Consider the following 14,641-nt stretch of genomic DNA (forward strand, 5'->3'; position numbering starts at 1 on the left):
TATCTGTAAGACCAGTGAGCTACTCTGCTCATTGGAACATTTGTTCCGTGTTTTCTTCTATTGAATACTGTCTAACACTAGAATTGGGGAGGAAGTCAATTAAGATCTTGACACTAATTGTTTAAATTTCGTCCTGTGACACTTCCTGGCCCTAACATCCAGACCTGTAAACTGCATGAATAAAACCCCCAGGAGAGCACAGACCAGCGCCGCAGAACTTCCAGTGCAGTGCCATGGTCCGGAAAGGTCCTCAAGAAGGATTTAAGGAATGAATGAGGGGCAGAAACGAAAGGGAAACCTCCCCTTTACCAAAATGGCCGCGTGCCCCTTTACCAACGCGGCGGTCCGCGGCCGCTTGGGCGGGGACATGGTGGGCGGATCCAGCGAACCGTCAGGTGCGGCCCCGCCCTCCTCTGCTCTCACTTGATTCCGGATTGGTCCGGTTCCAGCGCCGCAGCAGGCCGCGGGCAGAAGGACCGCCTGGTGCTCGCCACTTCCGGCGCGCTGGGCTGTTGGCTGGGGGTATCCGCGAGGGGCGAGCGGTGGTTGCGGGTGGCGTGCAGGGATGCGGAGCGGGGCCGTCGCGAGGACAGAGGCGGCGAGGACAGCGCGGGTCGGCGGGCCTCTTTCCTGAGCCGGCTGTGCCATCCAGGCCCGGCAGCCTCCGCCCCTTCAGCCTCAGCCGGGCCGATCGCCGCCTCGGGCCGCGGAGGCAGGGGAGTCCCTGCCTGGGCCCGCAGCCTCCTCCTCGGGGGGTCGGGCCCAGGCGGGGGGCCCCCCGCGCAGCCGGCTCTGAGCCCCATTTCCTGCTTCTGCGTTTGCCTGGGGTGGGCCGAGGTCTGGATGAATCGCTTCGTGGGGCCCCTGATGAGGCCGCTGTGCTCGTTTTAAAGGTGCCGGCGGGGCCCCGGGGTGGGGAACGGGTTGTCTTTGCATGGGCGGGGGACTCCCCGAGTCTGCCGGGACCATGACTTGAACTGTGCCAGCGGGACGCGTCGGATCCCAAGAGCCAGCTCACCTGAGCCACCCTCTCCCCGGCCAGTATGGTGAGTGAGGTCAGGGACCGGGTTGGAGGGGTGGTAGTTGGGCCTCAGGGCAGCTAAGCCCTCGGGGAGAGGCTCGTGCGAGCTTGGCCGGTGACACATGCGTGCGGGGTGTGCAACCGGCTGTACGCTCCCCTCCCCCACTGGAAGTCTCGAGTATGAGAGGGAGGACCTTGGAAGCTCCACGGGCACAACCCCCTTCCTCACTCTTGGCCGTGCTCCTTGTACAGCGGTGCGTGATTATCAGTATCGTTTATTTGACGATGGCTTACTGTGTGCCATTTCCTTTCCTAAGTATTGGTATGTATTTAGTTATTACACCAACCCCCACCACCACCCCGATCGGAAACGGGGAGACTGAGGCACGGAGCAGATATTAATTACTCTGCCCAAGGTCAAGCGACACTTCTGGGACACTGGCAAGATTTGAACATAAAGCAGTCTGTTATTATAGAACTGGCTGGAATTTTTGGGCATCATTCCGTCCAGCTGTAGGCTTGCGTTTGGCGAAACCTAGAGTGGGATTTGCAGAGGTTACTGATACAGATGATGGCAGAGTCAGCAGCGGGTCTTTGGACGTTTTGGCTGGTGTTCTTTCTGCCTTATGCTCTCTGGCCTTTACCCTAGAAAGCTGTGGGTCCTTTCAGATGCAGATAAAAAAACCACTTTGGAAGGAAGATAGCTCCTCCTCTTCTAGGCCCTTTGGCTGCTACTTCTTTGTGTACTCACAGCAGTTTGTTCAGCGCTTGGCTTTGCCGCTGTGGTGTTTCTGGAGCCTTATCTGCCCATCACAGGAGGCAAGGTGAAGTAGTTAGTCATCTGATTCATTATCAACCTCAGTTGGCGTCTAGCACAGGATGAGTGGTTGATTGCCCAGCCTGGCTTTGAGCATCTCCAGGGATAGATACCACGGTTCCCCGACCCAGTGCCTGGCAGATTAGTAGTGTATTGGAGATGCAGTCGCTGACACAGCTTTTTATCAGACCATAGTGTCAAACTCTTGAGGGGTGGGTGGGTGATGGGTAAGGGCCTGCCTGGTTAATGGGAAAGAGGGTCTAAGGCACTCACTTTGCCCTCCTGGGTTACAAGTATTGAACCCTAGCTGAGCGGCATGGCATAATTTGTACTATTTGTGGTTTATATAAATACTATAAAAAGGTGGCAGATCTGTTGAACTCTTTGAGTGTGCTTCCTCATCTGTACAAAGCACAGGCAAGAGTTCTCTAAAGTTAACTCAAAGATATGGAACGTCTATGAATTGTCATTCCTTCAATAATTATTTTATAAAATGTTTGAATTTTAATCCCTCCCACCCCCCAGAGTCTCTCTATGTAGTGCTGGCTGTCCAGCACTCAGTACATAAACCAGGTTGGAACTCAGAGACCCACCTGTCTCGGTCTCTCATGTGCTGGGATTAAAGGTGTGGGACATTGTACCCAGTTAAAATGTTAGAATTTTCAAGTTGTGATAAAATGTACTTAACTTAATTACAGTTCACTGGCGTTCTGTGCATTTATATTGCTGTGTGGCTGTCATGGTGTTCATGTCCAGGACTGTCTCCCTGACTGAAGTACTAACCCCTGCTCCCCCTTTTAGTGGTCCCTCTCCACCACTATTCCCTTTCCGTTTCTATCCTTGTAATCACTTTTTTTTTTTTTGTAGGAGAGTATTCTCTTTTTATGGCTGGTTTACTTCATTTTGTGGAGTGTCTTCAAGGTTCATCTATGTTGTAGAGGGTGCAGAATTTCTTTCTGAGCTGGTCCCGGCACTCGGGGATGCAGAGGTAGTCGGGTCTCTGTGAGTTTGAGGCCAGCCTGTTCTACAAATAGAGTTCCAGGACAGCCAGGGCGAGTACACAGAGAAACCCTGTCTCAAAAAAACCAAAAAAACCCCAAAAAACCCAACCCCCTAAAAAACAAAAGAAAACAACAACAACAACAACAACAAAACCCCCAAAACTGTTGATCTAAATGTGTTTTAAATGTCTTTTTTTAAGTGAGTAGAATGGCATTACAGGTATGACCAGGTGTGAGGCCCCAGCACCAAAAAGAGAATAAGAAAAAGTCTCTTTTCACATAGTTTGAGGGTGACGTTGTGCTTGCCTCGGAGGGGAGTGAGTGTAGTGGGGAGGTGAGGCCCATTCTGATACCTAGAGGTGGTGATGAGCGTGGCTGTAACAGATGGCTTGGGTGCAAAAGCATTTTGCCCAAAGAATGGCTGATTCAGATAAAGGGAACTAGGAGGAGAAGGGAGGCTTCCTAGAGTGGATGTTTGTATCTTAAGGATAGGGAAGAAAAAGGTCTACCGAGTAGTTTCAAGATCTCTTACACACCCAAGAAAGAAAGCAGTGGGTGACAGGTGACTGAGGGAGAGTGAACACCTGGGTACTTTGGCGTTCTTGGCTTCCAAGCAGTACCTACCTGTGGCCCAGCAATACACCATTTCTTTCTTCTTTCTTTCTTTCTTTTTTTTTTTTTTTTTTTTTGGTTTTTTGGGACAGGGTCTCTCTGTGTTAATCTTGGCTGTCCTGGACTTGCTTTGTAGACCAGGCTGGTCTTAAACGCACAGCAATCCACCTGCCTCTTCCTCTCTAGTGCTGGGATTAAAGGTGTGCACCACCACGTCCGGCTCTTTCAACTTTTAAAAGCATTTCCCCTCCCCCCTTTCACTTTTTGAGATGGTCCAAAAAGTCTAGGCTGGCCTCAAACTCCCAATCTTGCCTTGGCCTCCCAAACGTGGCGATGCTTGTCCATCACCATGCTCAGCCTGGCTAAATATGTTACGAAAGCATCAGATAGAGAGATCAGCTTGTGGAGCTGACTGCTGTGAAGCAGCTGGAGTAGCTCAGTGGTGGAGGTTTCCAGTACTGCCCTAGAAGGACTGGAGACTTTCCTTAAAAGAAGGTAGCCCACCTGCTGTGTCTAGATTTCACTGGTGAGGGAACCATAGACATCTGTTGGATGTGTTAAAGATCGGCTCTTGAATGTGGAGTTCAGAGTGAAGCAGAGGCAGGCTGATCTCTGAGTTCGAGGCCAGCCTGGTCTATAAAGTGGGTGCAGGACAGTCAGGGCTACACAGAGAGACCCTGTTTCAAACACCAACCTCCCCCCCCCAAACAAAAAAGAAAAAACAAAACCCAAACAAACAGACAAACAAACAAACCTCAAATCTCTTAAATGATTACAGAATTAATCAGTGAAGAAAGGTAAAAGCTATACTGCTTTTGGACGCCTCTAACATGGAGACTGGGAACAATTACAAGTTTGAATCAGTTGGTGATTTGGATTGGGAGGCGTGAAGGATTGAAAATAGGAGTTGACAGATTGGCTATGTGGTGACAAAAAATACAGGACTTGGCTGTGCCTGTAAACAGGTGGGAGGCTGGGGTGGATGTGATCGGCACCCTGCAGTGTAAGGTCGAGTGGAAGATGTTTGGATAATTGACCTGTTGTGTGTACACCCAAGTTAAGGAGAACACACTGCCATAGGTAGAAGTGAAGAGGGATTTACTGAAGTAATTCTCTGCTTTTTTCTTTTGCTGCTGAGGATTGAACTCAGTTTCAGGAGCATTGGGCAAGCACTCTATCATGTAGTGGAGCTCTGCTCCCTGCCCTGCCTCCGTTTATTTTAGACTTCCACTCTCATTTCTCCATTTATTGTATAACCCATTGCAGATTGACTGTTAAAGGCATTCTTAGTATTTTATTTTGTCAAAGATCTTGAAAAACAATCATTGTAGATATTTATGGGGTACAGTATATTTTGTGAAGTTAGCACATTTGTTACCTCATAATTACCATTTCTTTGTAGTGATTTGAAGTGTACAACAATAAACTGTTAGTCAGCAGGCAGACTTTTGGTCTTAAACTACTTTTTAAGACCACCTATATGTAGTGGATGTAAGCACGTTTTTTTTTTTTTCCACATCCCACTGTTGGGATCAAAACAAAACCATTCTTAGATCCACCGCACATACAACCTCAGCGTGTGGGGTCCAGTGCAAGCAGCTCAATGGCACATGTCTGTAGTCTTAGCACTGGGGAGGCTGAGGCAGGAATATGGTGAGTTTGAGGTCAGCTTGGGCCACATACTGTTCTGTTTCTTAAATTTTTATTTTATTATTTTGGTTTTATGAGACAGGGTTTCTTTGTGTAGCCTCTACTGCCTGGAACTCACTCTGTAGACCAGGATGACCTTGAACTCAGAGATCCACCTGCCTCTGCCTCTGGAGTGCTGGGACTAAAGGCATGCACCACCACTTCCTAGCTACATACCTGTTTAAAAACAAAAAATAAAAACCACAACCTGTTTTTAGTCCTTATGCTTCTCAACTACTTGTGGTCTCTGGTGTCTGCTGGCTCCTTTTCTTGAAATGATTTTTTTTTGAGCGTCTGTGTGTGTGTGTCTTCCTTGTGTCTTTGCTATTGCTTTCTTCATTTTATTAGAAAATATTAGTTTTTAAGGTTCGTGTATGTGCATGTGAGTGCAGGTGCCCTTGGAGGCCAGAGGTGTTGGATTCTCCTGGAGCTGGAGGTACGGAGATTCTGAGCCCTCCAGTGTGGGTTTTGAGAATCAGGCTCTCTGGAAGTGCGGGGAGTGCTGTTGACTGCTGAGCCATCTCTCCAGCTCTGCTGATACTTTGTTGATTTAGCCTCCCTTGGCCCTTTCTGCCTATGGCTTCAGTTATGACCTGTGTCCTGGTAGAAACTAGACCTTCTTTGGACATGGACGTGCACCTTAGCAGTTAATGTCTATACCATATCTGCCATCTTTGCCTCAGGGTAGTGCTCTTTCCCCGTGGCCTAGTTCTGTTAATGATGACCTCATTCATCCACTGTGCACTCTTAATGTTGAGTCACATTTAACTTCCTCTTCTGCTGTACCTGTTGATGGTATTACCAACATGTTTGTGTCCTAAGCCTGGCCTTCTAGTCTCGCTTGGGTCAGGCTCTCAGTCTCTCTCTCCTTTCTCTTCTGTCTCTGTCTCTCTCCCTCCTCTCTTCTCTCTCTTTGTCTCATTTGCTAGGAACCGTGGCCAGGTAGTGGTGCACACCTTTAATCCCAGCACTTGGGAGGCAGAGGCAGGTGGATCTCTGGTCTACAGAGTGAGTTCTAGGCAGCCAGGACTGTTACATAGAGAAACCCTGTCTTGAGCTCCCCCCCCCCCTCCAAAAAAAGGATAGGAACCTGATGCTGGCTGGATTCAAATTCATGATCTTTCTGCCTGAGTGCCATGGTCACAGGTGCTCACCGTCGTGCCAGCTCTGTTGTGATTGGTAGTGGTAGATTGACAGCTTGACACACTACAGAGGCACCTGAGAAGAGTCTAAACGAGGGCAGCTGGCCAGCGGGCCTGAGGGGTGAGTGTCTTGGTTGTGGTAATTGACATGGGAAGACTAGCCTGCTATGGGTGGTGTCTTTCCCTGGGTTCGAGTCCTATCATGTATAAAACAAAGTGAAGTAGTGCAGAACGCATGTGTGCATTCATTTGCTCTGTTCTTGACCATGGGCGTGACTACCTGCCTTATGTTTCTGTCCTGACTTCTCCAGTGGCCTATCACCTTGAATTGTAAGCCAGATACCCCAGATATTTTATCATAGCGACAGAAATGAAATAGAATAGGCTACCTCCAGCTCCCAGGCTCTACTTCCATCAGTTTGCCCAAATGCCCTTTGCTACAACTGCCCCAGAGAGCCCATCTATAAGGCATTACTTGACATAACGCAGAGCAGTGCTGAGATTCTCTTGGTTGCTGGAGACCAGGTTTTTGATTAGGCAGAGCAATTGGAAGCACATGGGCTCTGGATTGATTCCCACAGCTGTTTGACTTTAAACTTCTCAGTTGGGGAGAAGATGACTTACTAGGTGCTAAAAGTGATTTACCTAGAATGTCACTTAGACTTCCCAAATCTGTCAGTTCCCGAACACTTAGTACACCTCAGCCTTTTCTTTCCATCTTTTCCTTGCTGCCTGCTGCTTCCTCTTGTCTTTTCTTATTATTTTGTAGGTGTCACCATGTTTAAAATCATCACATTTTGAGGCTTCCTAATTCATTAGTTTAATACTGTTACCTTTTTTTGCTTTTGTTATTTGTCTTTATTATGTAATAGTTAAGAGGTTACAGCCTTGTAGTAAGTGTCAAACAGTTCAGGAGGTTGAAGATCAGCCACCTTGTCTGCTCAATGCCTTTGCCTTGCCTAGTAAGATCCAGCATATTTGGATACTTGAGTCAGGAGTGGAAATAAAACTCAAGAAGGTCAAGGCGGACCTCTGAGATTACCGATGATAGTAGTAGGACTTAAGGTATGAGGTAGACAGATGGAGTGTGACTGTAGTCAGCTCCCGTGCAGCCCGTGGAGTCTGTAAGCTTTTGCCCTGGGCATGTGCAGGAAGCGAGTGAGGGAAGTTAGGACCAGTGCTGTGTGGATCATGTGCTAAAGCTACAGGCATCAGAGTGAGGGTAGAAAGGGAAGGGGGCTGGGATTTAGAAGAAGAGAATAGCCTATTTCTTAGTTACATCTGCTGCTAATCATGGTTTAGGGCCCTGACTATTATAGACTGCTTCCTCATTTAATCTGTCTTTGTGCTGTGTAACAATTGTAGTTCCCATTTTACAGTTCAGGAAGATAAGGACATTGGCTCAGGGAGAGTAAGGCTATTAGCTTGTCTAAAATTACATGGTGATTGACAGAGCCAGGTTTCAGAGCTAGTTCCAACCCCCACAGCCATGTTCTATACAGGTGTGACTATCGTAGACATTTACTTAAAATGTAGAGTGTAGAAAAACAGTGCACCTTGCAAGCTGAACTTAAAACCTGAGAACATTTTCACCATAGTGGATGGATTGAGATGATCAAATCTGCCAGCATCTTGTAATCACTAGCTATCCTATACTGTGACAGGGTTGAGGAGGCGTGAGCACTAAGGACACCATGGTGCACATAATGGATGTTCAAGTTGCTTGCCTTCAAGTGTCAGTTCAGATAAGCCTATTAAGCTTAGCATGTACATTAGTAGGTTTCCTCCTGTTGCTCCCCCACCTCTTCCCTTTTTGAGACAAGGTCTGGATGTAGTAGGCTCGTTTTTCACAGTTAATAGTGAACAAGAGCCCTGGTGCAGGGCTCTAGCAAAAGGTAGCAAGGGGGTATTTTATAGTTGAGTAAGGCTGGAACAGAAGACCATTGCTTTGTAAATTGGCCAATCAGTCCTGGGAAGCTTGATTCTTCCTTGTCTCAGTTATTGTTCCATTGCTGTGAAGAGACACCATGACAAGGCAACTTTGCAAAGAAAGCATTTAGCTGGGCTTGCAGTTTCAGAGGGTTAGTCCATGGCATGGTGCTGGAGCAGTAGCTGAGAGCTTACATCCCAATCCATAGGAAGTAGGCAGAGAGAAAGTGAGAGACTGGGGCTGGTACAAGCTTCTAAAACCTGGAAGTCTTCCCTCAGTGGCACACCTCCAACAAGCCACCCCTCCTAAGTCTTTCTCAAACAGTTGTACCAACTGCTGAGCAAGCAGTCAAACATATAAACTATGGAGGCCGTTCTCACATTCAGTCCACCACTTCCTCCTCTCTTTCTTTGATTAGAGTATCAGCTGCATAGATTCCTTAAAAGGGACCACATGCTCATTAAGACAAAACTCTAAGAAGCATCAAAAAGTACAAAGAAGGTAGCAAAATGTGTGTGTGTGTGTGTGTGTGTGTGTATGTGTGTGTGTGTGTGTATGTGTGTGTGTGATAATATGTGTATATGTAGGGAGGTACCTAAAATCAGTACTTCTGTTTAAAAAGTGGTAGCACTCTGGAGGCAGAGGCAGGTGAATTGCTGTGAGTTCTAGGCCAGCCTGGTCTACAAAGTGAATCCAGGACAGCCAAGGCTACACAGAGAAATGCTGTCTCGAAAAATAAAAACAAAACAAAAGTGGTAATGATAATTTTCTCTCCTGTTTTCTTTGCCTGTCTTGTCTTCCTGTGTAAGGATGTATGTGCACCCATGTATATTGTAGGCCTTGTGCACTGGTCCTCCCCCACGTGCTGGTCTGGAACTCACCTCGGCTAGGTCAGCTGTCTTGTTGCTTCCCCAGCACTGCAATTACAAGTGTGTGTATGTATGTGCACATTTTCTGAGGGTTGAACTCAGGTCTTCTGAATAAGCTATCTTTTCAACTCTCCTCTTTTTGAGACAAAGCCTTCTTATGTGTGTAGTTCAGGCTAGCTTTCAGCTAAGTCTCCTGCCTTTAGCCTCCCAAACACCATTATTATAAAGTACACTATCGCGCTGACTTTTTTTTTGCAGGGGGGAGTAATATTAGTTAAAAAAATTTACTGCTACGTCAGTTACAAAAACAACCCTTTATTTTGAAACAATTGTGTGCTCACAGGAAGTTGCAAAACAGGTGCAGAAAATCCCGTGTCTACTTTACTAGGTGTCCCAGTGGCGTCTGAACCAGGAAATCAACATTTGATGTATGCTAGTTATTATTATGTGTCTGTGTATGTGTTCATGTGTTCACTTACGTATTTATAGGTGTGCCAAGTGTATGCATTACATGTATATGAATGCAGGGCCCAGCAGAGGTTGACGCTGGGTGTCTTCCTTAATTGCTTCCTAACTTTACTATTTTTTTTTTCAAGTTTTTTGAGACATGGTTTCTCTGTGTTATCTTGGCTGTCCTGGACTCATTTTTGTAGACCAGCCTGGCCTTGAACTTACAGTGATCCGCCTGCCTCTGCCTCCCAAGTGCTGGGATTACCTAACCTTACTTTTTAAAGACAGCACCTCTTGTTAAACACAGATTAGGCTAGACTAGCTGGCCCGTATATCCCAGCTATGCTCCTGTCTCCACCTGCCGCTTGTAAAATTACACATGCATATTCCCGTGCCTACTGGGGTGATTTGAGTGAGAGTGGCCTCCATAGGCTCATATATTTGAATGTTTGGTTCCCAATTGGTAGACTGTTTAAGAAGGATTAGGAGGTCTGGCCTTGTTGGAAAAGGGGTGTCGCTGGAGGTGGGCTTTGAGGTTTCAAAAGCCCATACCAGACCCATTTTTGTTCTCTCTTTGCTTCTTGTTTGTGGATCAGACATAAGCTCTCAGCTGCTTCGTCAGCACCATGCCTGCCTTTCTGCCGCCATGCTCCGCTGTGGTGAGCGTGGACTAACCCTTGAAGCTCTAAGCAAGCCCCCAATTAAAACTTTCTTTACTAAGTTGCCTTGATTATGGTGTTCACAGCAGAAGAACAGTAACTAAGACACCTGGCTTCCTCGCCTTTTAGTATGAGTTTTGTGAATTCAACTAAAGTCCTCAGGCTTGTATAGCAGGCTTTATTCATTGAACCAGCCCCTGTGTCTTACATCTTAAAGGATTCAGTGTTCCCTACTATTTTATTATTACTATTTTTTTTTCCGAGACAGGGTTTCTCTGTGTAGCCTTGACTGTCCTAGACTCACTTTGTAGACCAGGCTGGTCTCGAACTCACAAAGATCTGCCTGCCTTGCCTCCCGGGTGCTGGGATTAAAGGTGTGTGCCACCATGCCCGGCTATTTTTTTTTTTAATGTATATGATTGCTCTATCTCCACATATAGTTGCATGTCAGAAGAGAGCATCAGATCCCATTATACATGGTTGTAAGCCACCATGTGGTGGCTGGGAATTGAACTCAAGGACTTCTGGAAAAGCACATGGTGCTCTTAACTGCTGAGCCATCTCTCCAGTCCCTCTGCCTTCAGTTTCTGAGTGCTAGGATTACAGGCACACACCACCATACATACCTGTTTTCTGCAGTGCTGGGGAGCATACCAAGGCTTCATGCATGCCATAGCATAGATTTCATTGTCAGTTCTTTAGAACTTGTTTGTCCTTGTTCTTTGAAGAACACTTTGGTTAGGTATAGTTTTAGTATCTAATATTTTTGTCTTTTTTGAGACAGGGTCCTACTATGTAGCTCTAGCATGAAACTCTTTATGTAGATCATGCTGACCTGATGACACAGAGATGCATGTCTTTGCCTCCTGAATGCTGGGACTGAAGGTGTGGCCAACCATGCCCAGCCCTCATAGCCTTTTACAAATGGTAGGATTTGTGCTGACTCAGCTTGTTTTCAAGTTTCCTGCCAAGTAGGCGGCACACACCTGTGATCCCAGGCCTCAGATGAGGTCAGGAGCTCTCCAGTTTAAGGCCAGTTGTGTTCAAAGCCAGCCTGGTTACATTGGGCTTTTAAAAGAGGTGGGGTGCAGCCTGGATTTCAGAGCAGATACAGAAAGCCTCTAGGCAGAGAGCTTGGGGCATTTGGGGCAGATGGTACAGCAGGTACATGTGGAGTGGGGAGCTAGATTGTGTGTTCAGGGATGTTCATGTGGATGAGTGGAACAAGGTTTCTGCTAGGCAACACAGATGCTGTGTGAAGGTGTGACCGGGAAAAGCTGTTAGTAACTCAGGGAGGAAGCCCTGGGCCTCATGCTTACTCAGAAAATTACTCATTTGAGTTCTGCAGTCTGCTTAGAGGGAGGGAAAAAAAAAAAGTCATTTGTCAAGGATTTGTGTATTTTAGGTCTTTTTTTTTTTTTTAAAGATAATTTTAGACTTTAGGATAGTTCTTAAGTCAGTCTCTGTGCTTCTCTGCAGAGTTACTGAAAACAAGACCAAAGCCCTGTAGGAATGCTGGTTTGTGACCAGGGAGCTCGGGCTTTGCACCCTCTTCATCCTAGTACTGGTGGACTGTTAGTGAAGCTGGTGCTGTTAAAGACTCACAGTATTCTGTCATCTCTTGATTTGGGGCAGTTGTTATACTGATTGCAAGTTATTTTGGGCTCTGAAATATTTGATGGCTACTTTATTTTTAAAAATAATTTATTTTTATTTTATGTGCATTGGTGTTTTGCTTGCACACATGTCTGTGTGAGGATGTTAGATCTTGAACTTACAGATAGGTGTGAGCAGCCATGTGTGTGCTGGGAATTGAACCTGTGTCCTCTGGAAGAGCAGTCAGTGCTCTTAACTGCTGATCCATCTCTCCAGCCCTTGATAACAAAATTTAAAAACAAGAAATTACTACCACCAGATTGAACTTCTGGTAGCAGTTTGTCTGCTTCCTTGTTGTGTTTTCTATTTACTTTCTAAATGGTTGCCCTTATACTGTAAATGTACTTTCCCCACATAACAGTATAGTAGAAGTGGTTTTTCAGATTGTTAAACGTGTCCCAAGTATTTATGATGACTGTGTAGCATTGCATCACATGGATTCTTAAGCAGTTAGATTTTTGCCATAATAAGCAATGTGTGATTAATGTCTTTGCAAAAAGCTTTCTCTGAATCTTAGGAGCTGCTTTAGGACAGATTCCCAGAAAGGCTCAAGAGTATGGAGACTCTCTCCCCGCTCCCCATCAGCCTTTTATTTTGGGGGAATTTTAAGTTTAATATGAACATTTTAAAGGCGCTTCATCATGCTTTCCAGAAAGGTTATACCAGCTGTTCATCCTTTCAGTAATGCTAATAATGGACTCAAGGCATTGATTATCTTTTTTCTTTTTTTCTTTTGGTTTTCTGAGACAGGGTTTCTCTGTGTAGCCTTGGCTGTTCTGGACTCACTTTGTAGACCAGGCCAGCCTTGAACTCACAGTGTGCCTCCCGAGTGCTGCGATTAAAGGTGTGCACCACCACTGCCTGGCGGTATTGATTATCTTAAGAAAGTGTTACTAATGCCAGATGTGGTGGTGCACATCTTTAATCCCAGCACCTGGGAGGCAGAGGCAGGTAGATTGCTGTGAGTTCTAGGTCAGCCTGGTCTGCAAAAGCTAGTCCAGGACAGCCAAGACTATGTAGAGAAATCCTGTCTTGAAACACACACACACACACACACACACACACACACACACACACACACACACCAACAAAAAAAGAAAGTGCTATTAAGCCACATGTGGTGGTGCACTCCTGTAATCCCAGCACTTGAGAGGCAGAAGCAGAGGCAGAGGCCAGAGATCAGAGGATCTTTGTGAATTTGAGGCCAGCTTGGTCCAAGACAGCCAAGGCTACACAGAGAAACCCTGTCTGGCCCTCTCCCACCCCACCCTCCCAAAAAAGAAAGTGCTACTAGCAAAGACTAATAGCTTCTTTTATTTTTTCTTTCTTGGTTTTTGAGACAGGGTGTATGTAGCCTTGGCTGTCCTGGACTCACGTTGTAAAACAGACTAGCCTTGAACTCCCAGAGCTCCTCTGCCTCTTGAGTGCTGGGATTAAAGGCGTGTGCCACCATGCCAGGCCAGCTAGCGGCTTCTTACTGTTCCTCAGTATTGTGTGTATGTAGAAAAAGCTATTTCAGGTTAGATATAGGATCTCTCTCTCTCTCTCTCTCTCTCTCTCTCTCTCTCTCTCTCTCTCTGAGATAGATCTGTCTGTAACTTGTGCTAGCTTTCACATTACAATCTTCCTACCTCATTTCAAGTGCTGGGTTACAGGTATAAACACCATCAGTGACAGGACAAGGAGTGCAGCTCACTAGTAGAGCACCTGTCTAGTATACCACAAACAACAACAAAACTTGACATTGGGTACCTTTTGAGTTACAGAGTTTGAGAGTCCTTTCATTACTCCAGAGGAAGTTCTGTACCTACTCAGTTGTCTCTCTCTGTCTCCTCCAAGCCTCTGACTTTTGTGCCTGTGGATTTGTTTGCTGTGAATATTTTATGTAAGTGAAAGCATACAGATGCAGCCATTCAGTTTCTTTTTCCTTTCTCAGGGTCTTGTGTTATCCAGGCTGGTCTTAAACTCCTGGGTCATCAGCTTCCTAAGCCCCTAGAACTACATAAGTATCTTTTCTAAACTTAATCTGAAAATTCTAAATCTAATCTAAAAGCTGATTTGATTTATAAGATTACACTTGAAGCCGGGTGGTGATGGCACATGCTTTTGATACCAGCACTCAGGAGGCAGAGGCAGGCTGATCTCTGATTTACAGAGTGAGTGAGTTCCAGGACAACCAAAGCTATACAGAGAAACCCAACTCACCGCCTCACCTCTAGATTATATTTGAATCACACCTATGTAATATAGTTAGAAAATGTATAATCTGTCTTTGATAGCAGTCTGGAATTCTGGAGACTTAGTTGGGCAGGCTGCCTCTGACTGGATTATGAGAAAGAAGTAGATTTTTATGGTTACTAGTAGAGGATCAGTGGCTGTGGGGCTTGAGGTAAGACGGAATCTGAGACAGGGACAAAGGTAGCAAACACAAGCTGCTTTTAAGTGAAATGGCAGCATGTGCCATGCTGGCCATAAGTTCTTCTCTTGATTTGGAGAACTGGCAGGTGTTTCCTTCTATGCCACCAGGCATAGCCAACCTAAAACCGAATGAGTAAGCTTGGGCCTGTATCTCACAAGACCTTAAAAATGGGCAAAGTTTTGCCCAAGAATAAACGTGGTACAGGCGTCCCTGAGTGGCATGGAAAGAGAGTATTGTGTTTTAGGTGAATTATTTTATTCTTTATTTAGGTAGATTTCTCTCTTCCAAATGGGTGAGAACGAGCCATCAGAGTTTTGTAATATACTACTAAAATGGAGTGTGGCTGTAAGCCACGGTGTGGGTGCTGGGAATTGAA

The 14,641-nt window shown here is 46.0% G+C and overlaps 1 protein-coding gene across 2 annotated transcripts in view; it reads left to right on the forward strand.

The window, feature by feature from the left end:
• Positions 1-432: 432 nt before the first annotated feature.
• Positions 433-14,641, forward strand: part of XPO6 (exportin 6) — a 99,465-nt gene continuing 85,256 nt past the window's right edge. For both annotated transcript variants that reach the window (XM_084773904.1, XM_084773905.1), the window contains exon 1: positions 433-1,046. In XM_084773904.1, the coding sequence (XP_084630030.1) occupies positions 1,044-1,046 (3 nt within the window). In that variant the 5' untranslated portion in view covers positions 433-1,043. The remainder of the gene's footprint in view (positions 1,047-14,641) is intronic.

The sequence above is a fragment of the Acomys minous genome (assembly GCF_964271855.1).
Source record: "Acomys minous genome assembly, chromosome: 2".
Classification (NCBI taxonomy): Eukaryota; Metazoa; Chordata; class Mammalia; order Rodentia; family Muridae; genus Acomys; species Acomys minous.